Raw genomic sequence first — 7,449 nt, 5'->3', positions numbered from 1 at the left:
GCTTTTTCTCCCCCTTCTATATTATTAAAAATTCGTCATTGAATTAAAGTGTGAAAAAAACCGTAGCATGAAATTCTCTTATATCAGCTTTTGGTTGCCATAATTCACTTTTTAATTAACGTCTTTTTCTTTCAGGTCAAAACAATAAGATTTATGTGTATCGCAAGAACAGAGCTGTCATAGGGTTGAGAGCATTTTACTAGCTTTTACCGCTTTCTTCCCTGTCCCAGCTTTATTCATCACATTATGAATTAACTGTTCTGCCGTGTACATTCAAATATTTTTTTTCTTTCTCTTGCATTTTCTTTCAAATATTGTGAAATATGTAATTTAATTGTAAACTCTAATTTGTATAGTATTATCGTAATTGACTGGGGACAAATAAATTATGTTATGTTTATGATTCTTTAGATACTTATGATCCATTCGGAGTGAGGATACTTGTTCCAGAGAGTTAATCCGGTTTTTACCGGGACACTGTATTTTCTCAAATAACATAAACACATAAATAAACAGTTCAGCTTCGTTCTAGGAAGATCACCAACTATCCAAATGATTGAGTGCTTGAATGAATAGTCTACCGCTATGGATCTTAATGAGTCAATAGAAGTGATTTACGTTGACTTCGAGAGAGCGTTTGACAAGCTGAAAGATCAGCTCTGTTTGCAAAATTAAGTTATTTAGGACTTCCTAATAAAGTGATATGTATATTAGGTGCCTTATTTTCAACCAGATACCAGCAAGTCAAAGTGGGTCATACTCTATCAAGTAGTAAGATTGTAACTAGCGGAATCGTTCCGGGCTCTGTGTTAGGTCCGCTGTGATGTTTCTCGCATTCACATATAACATCAAACTTTCCCTGCTGCCCGTACCTTGCTATGTATAATTGTATATGCCGATGATTTGGAATTTTTCCAGATCGTAGAAGATTTTCAGCCTGCCTATAACCTTCAACTGGCATGCGATCGCCTTTTAATATGGAGTGAACAAAATTCATTACCTATATCTCTGGATAAAACGTTCGTGTTAAACATAAGGATCAACAATCCTTTAAGCCGACATTTTCTAAATAATTGTGTACTAAAAGCAGTAGCCGTACATTCTGACCTAGGAATCGATATAGACCAGAATCTTTCAATGTCTAGCTATATAAGAAAAACCATTAGCAAAAGCAAATCTGTTGCTTACATGATAAAAAAGTACTATTCGAAGTGTGACAGTGCGACTCTGATGTGTGCCTTCAACACTTTTGTTCGTCCGATTCTCGAGCACGCATCGCCAGTGTAGAACCCTTATTTGATTGGTGACATCGATTAAATTGAAAAACCCCAAAAGCGTTTCACGAAATGCCTGCCGGACTTTTCATATCCTGAACAATTGCAACTCTTGGGACACCATTTCCTAGAATGGCGTAGACTGATCAACGACTTGAGACTGCTGTATAAAATTGTCTGTGGTCTAGCCTATACATCGACTTTTCATCAAACATAAAGTTCATGAACTCTCGCACCAGAAGTCACCAGCTGTGCATACGTATTCCATTTGCAAGAAGAAGTCGATTACAGTATTCATTTTTATGTCGAGCTGGCAGAGCTTGGAATCGACTTCCATCCAATCTCGTTTGTACACCGGCGTACGCGTTATTTTGCAAAAGACTATCAAGTTTTGACATTTCGAGTTTCCTGGATCAGATACCCATTTTAATTTAATGCCCCTATGCATGCATGTAGAGTATGCTATTATTTGCTCCTTTTCTTTTGATTTTTACGTGTTATTTTTTCCTCCTTCCCCGCAATATAAGTGCGACCAGCCTTTTGTCGATGTACATAAATAAATGAATAAATAATCACCATTATAAATTGCAAAAGTAATAATATTATACTGGTTGTGCTGTAAGTGTTAATGCGACATTTATCTTATCAACCATCCGTTGTGAAGGTATGAGTACAATTTAAAAAATGATCAAAAGGTGTTAAAAAATTACCCTATACCAGTTTTGTGAGTGAAAATACAGCGTCACAAAATAAACATCTAATTTTCCATACTGTCCCCGTGTCCTCTAACTTCCAATTAGAAAGTTGTTGCCCTGTGTCTCCTCAGGCCAACAGAAAAAAATGCATGTTTCTAAGTTCAATATTCGCTAAGATATTTGAATGCAAAAATCTAAGAAAAGTTATGAAACGAATTGTTAGCAAAAACTAACAGACAACTCTCTTTCCCCTCATTTATGCTGTTATTTCTCAACTTTTCTCCGATTTTCGGATTCTACAGCAAATATTGCGCTTAGAAGCATGGAATATTTTTTTTGGCCTCAGGAGAGACAGGGAAACAACTTTTTAATTAGAATTTAGAGGACGGGGAATGGACCGTATAAAAATATTTATTTTTTATTTTGTTACACACCGTATTTTCACTCTGAAAACTGGTGCAGGGTAATTTTTTAACGCCTTTTGAGCATTTTTTAAACTGGAACTATACCTCTACGACGGACGGTTGACGAGATAAAGGCCGCATCAGCACTTACAGGACACCCTGTATAGAGTGATTTGTATTAAAGTATCATCACCAAACACACACGAAAATAACTAGACTTCAACTTATGTCACTACCTGAGATTGACATACAGTAGAACCTCTCGATAACGGACACCTGTGGTACCAAAACTTTTGCCGCTATTAGCGAGTTGGGGAGGTACGATATACAGTGAAACCTCGTTTATACGACCTTCAAATTTATATGACGTTTGGCTTCAGTCGCAATTGGTTCCTTTGCATTTTAATGTTAAAAATGTATATGTTACTATAAAGTTAATACACCAGTTGTTATGAATAATCATAAATCATCTCGATAAAGAATGTTTGAATAAATTTCACTGCACATTTATATTATTTTTACCTGCAATTATGCATAATTCCCAAATAAAGCTGGAAAGTCTGATAAATATGGAAAAATTTATATAACCTTTGTTTTCTTCATTAAACCAATAATTACTTTTACCCGTACATGATACGTACACGTATTTTGAAATAAATATTAAATCAAATTAGAATACGTGTAGGGAGATAAAAAAAACAAATTATCAGTCTTGTAATGTTGACTTTTTTCATAAGTATCAACATGTGCAAATAAAACCAACATTACCATTTGGAATCAGCATCCTGGACGATAGTTATGTTCAGTTAATCAAGTAATTAACTGACGGATTATCATATTTACTAATACGAGCTTGGGATTATAAATAATCACCACATTACATGATATGATAAACATATCGATATGCGAAAAATTCTCGATTTATGAAGAAAAATAAATAGAGTTCGGAAAAAAAATTAGAGTTTGTTTGATTTTACTGTCCGCTATCGAGAGTGTCCGCTAACAGGGAGTGAAATACATTGAAGCCCCATTTCACGGGACCGGGGATCAGAAAAGTGTCCGTTAGGGGAGGTTCCACTCTGTGGCAGTTATCCTTCTCTGCTAGGATGTACTAGACCAGCGGTTCTCAACCGGTGCTCCGCGGAGCCCTTGGGGTTCCTTGGGCACTTCCCAGGGGCTCCGCAGCAGCTTGAGGAAAGTAAAATAAATCAGTAAATTTGATTGATAAATAAAAAGGTCTGAAGGATTCCACCATATAAGTTATATACTAAAAAGGGCTCCTCGAGCTAAACTCGGGGCTTCGATATAGAAATTATACGTTGGAAAGAGCTCCGCGAGTCAGAATAGGTTGAGAACCGCTGTACTAGACGGTAGGTTGGTTACAGTTTAAAGCTGATTCCAAACGACTGGACCTGGGTATACTAACCTGTTGGCTGCTTGGTGACGTACATAAGAGGTGGAATAGAATAATAAAAAATCAAGTCTAGTGATGAAAATAATCAATTGAAAATTAAATTCATTAATATCGTTAAAATAGAATTATTGGCGAAATTAATTATTTAAAAAAATTTAATTTTATAATGATGGTATTATTACAACAGCTTGAATATAATTTTTAGAAATAAACCACAACACATATGCTAACAAAAACTATGAAGTCCCAAAACTTCTAATAAATGTTGAAAACAATTATTTCTTGTAATGGTATACACGCATATTATCTCATAAGCAAATGATAATTAATGTATACGTGTTATCAAGCAAAAGCTTACCTATTATTTCTATGAATTTTTCAGTCTAAAGCTATGATTGAAATCGAACGATCACACGCCATAGTTCCTGATCACTGATATATAATCTACTAGAAATTTTACATCCATAATAATTAATATATAAATCCATGAAATACTAAAAAAAAATCAAGTCTCGATCGAGGGTGTGTCGAAAGAAAATTTTGGTTCCTCTCTCGCCATCTTTGCCCTAGCTTCCATGGAAAATTTAGGTGTCTCGGGTTTATCTGCCCAGTGAAAAATAATTTCTTGATCGGATGGACAAGACTTGACGAAGATGTCATCGCTGTAAGCATTACGTAAGTATCCCCATAAATATTTCAAACGGTGTGGTATCTCAAAGGCTTTCAATGCCTTTGAAGCGACACGTACGTGATGTAACTTCGGTAGTATCTCACAATCCAGATGTGTCATATGTTCACCGCACATATATTTTGTGCCAGATGACTCTAGATATGAGTCTATCTTGGCCAATTCAGTTTCTAACTGGCTAGAGTCCTTGGAAACTTCTTTGATGTAAAAACAAAACTTCTGAAAGACATCCTTGCACTGCTGATCGGCCTTAGAGTTGTTGTATTGCAATGAATTACTGGGGTATGTGTCTTCTAGATGTTGCACAATCTCATCTACATTGTCCAGAGCAACGTTTTCATCTCCGACGAGGGCTGGGACTCGTCTTAGAGTCAACTTCTTGAAGATATCGGGGGGTTTTGCCAAGTTAACTGTCGCTACCTTGAAATGAAACAATCCCTCGGCATATTTAACTAATAAAATCATGAAAACTCTTTGACAAAATGGACAAGCACCGTATTTTTTACCGTCGTCACCAGCTTTTACGAACAGTTTAAGATCTGGTCTCGTATCCATTTTTTTCCCCGAATTATTCAAACGCTTTTAAATTTATCTGTATAGTACTCACTTTAATCTCTGTTGTACTTCGAGGAACACATTGTAGTAATCAGTCCAAAAAACACAGTCCGCCAAAAAGCACCGCAATGATCGGGCTTCTTATTTCTGGTGCGTTCAACCCATCGGCAGCAAATTACCATACCTCGTACAGACACACGTACTTCTCACAAAACTTGGAAATATCTCGAAACCACTGTGAAATTTCGTATATAATTGTACTGAATCAACTGACTCAAATGACTTAGAATCACCATAAGCTGTAACTTCTTCTGTAGAAAGATTTGTATATTCTACATTTTTTCAGACTCTCCCTAAACAAGAATATTTCTCGTAACTTGTTTGAACGCGAAAGAACTTCTAGAAGAGCTTATTTTTACGTCAGTCTTCGGCGAAGACCCAAAAATATCAAAAGCCACTCTTGCTTTTCGGCACAGATAACCTCTCAGCAAAGGAACTGATACTCAAGGATCCCGAATCCTCAGCTGTGGTTATTTTTGGATTTAGTGGGCTAAACTTTTCTTGGCGGCTGTGCGGAAACACGCCCCGTGCAGGTTGGACTACGAAGAATTCTGTTGAAGGTTATCTGTCTGCCATATAGGAAGTGTATTCTGTTTTGATCGCACTTCAAACAGCGGCTCTTAACTACAAAACAAAGTGAGGTTGCTCTTAAATTATTCGTAGCAATTGAAGCTAAGGAAATAAATTATTATCCACATTTTCCACAAATGTTTTATTGGTAAATATTTTTTCAATAGTACGTGCTATCAATAATGATTTGAACGCGGAATTTTTTTTTTTGCATACAGGTACATCCAGGGTGACCAAAAAAAATTTGCTTTGCTCGAAAATAAATCAATATTTATGTAATTCATAATAATTTTTTATTGGATAGAACACGTGACAAAGTAGATAAGAAAGACAGATAATAAAAAGACAAAAATAAACAAAAAGAGACATATACAGTGAAACCTCACTACAACGACACTCGATATAACGATAAATCCCTCTACAACGATATTTTTTGAAGTCTTGTTTGGAAATATTTATACCAGGGGTCTTCAACCCATGGCTCGTGTGGCTCTCGGAGCTTTTTGTCGTGGAACGCCGATGATTTTCAGAAAATGGTTGAAAAATGATTAATTCTAGAATTAATAAAAGAAATAATTTCGGAATAAATGCAATAAATGATTCCGGATCAAATTGATGACACCTCAGAATTAATGGAAACTGATTCTGAAATTATTCAAAACTGATGGAAATCCAGAATTACTGACAGAAATAATTTTTGAAACAAATAATTTCAGAGTTAGTCAAAAAAACAAATCTATGTAATAATTTTGTAATTTCTTATAGAAATCAGTTCACGATCATAAAAAGAGTAACTGCATAATTATTGAATGAAATGATTTCAAGACATATTGAGAAGGAATATAATTTCAGAATTACCGAAATTAATAATAAAGAATCAGTAAAGTTATTTCAGATTGAAATTATTATTAACAATCTATTGTGTTTTTAAGTCTTTATAATACTGCTGCAAAAGTTCGAATCCTTTTAATTATTTTTTCACAATGCAAATTACATTTTTGAGGCCATTTTGTATTATTATCCCCACATAGTTTATAGTCGAAAACTCTTTTTATTTTTTAGCAGTTACAGTGTAATATGCTTTTACTATGGGAATGGTTATGAACTTTTACATGCATATTATCAAAATTGCAGTCGAATCCCGTTTCAACGAATACCATTATAGTGAAAATCTCGTTTTAACGAACACTTTTCTAATCCTCCCCAGGTAAGGTTACATGGGAACAATGCAAATACCCAGGGCCGCAACTAGGGGGGAGCAGGTGGGTCTCGTGCCCCAGGCGCTGAACCAGAGGGGGCGCAAATTTTATTCTCAAACATCTCCTTCAACATTACAAGGGAGTGCCAAAATGCGCACTTGCCTCGGGTGACCAAACATCTAGTTGCGGCGCTGCAAATACCTGGAATTCCTTTATAACGAAATTTCGTTATAGCGAAGTGATTTCTCCGGTCTCTTAGAGTTCGTTATAACGGGATTCGACTGTATTTATGTTTCTAGTTTTTAAGCAAATGTACAAGGTGGTTAAAAATACACTGACACTACTCAGACATACGTAGCGATCTGATGGAGGTATTTTGATGACACTTGGTACATAGCATACATTGACCATGGGGGAAAAAGAAAGATTTAGTAAAAAAAAATCGTTCAATTTTTGACCAACGGATGAAAACGTTGCGCTTTTTATTGCAGTTAACTTTTTCCCATGGTCCAAATAACGTATATACGAGAAGTTTCAATGAAATACGTCCACCACAACGGGCACTACATAGGTCAAAGTAGTGTCAGTAT

General features: G+C 35.6%; 1 protein-coding gene across 1 annotated transcript; it reads right to left on the bottom strand.

The window, feature by feature from the left end:
- Positions 1–3,932: 3,932 nt before the first annotated feature.
- LOC149074635 (chloride intracellular channel exl-1-like) lies at positions 3,933–5,511 on the bottom strand. Its single transcript, XM_089247032.1, has one exon. It carries the CDS (start codon positions 5,028–5,030, stop codon positions 4,293–4,295), a length of 738 nt encoding a protein of 245 aa, XP_089103158.1. The 5' UTR covers positions 5,031–5,511; the 3' UTR covers positions 3,933–4,292.
- Positions 5,512–7,449: the final 1,938 nt, after the last annotated feature.

This window comes from Pholcus phalangioides, unplaced genomic scaffold (genome assembly GCF_987345545.1).
Source record: "Pholcus phalangioides strain wild (caught in Gottingen) unplaced genomic scaffold, Ppha-v1.0 ptg000017l_1, whole genome shotgun sequence".
Classification (NCBI taxonomy): domain Eukaryota; kingdom Metazoa; phylum Arthropoda; class Arachnida; order Araneae; family Pholcidae; genus Pholcus; species Pholcus phalangioides.
The sequence above is the reverse complement of the archived record's forward strand: the minus strand, read 5'-3'. Positions and strand labels throughout refer to the sequence as shown.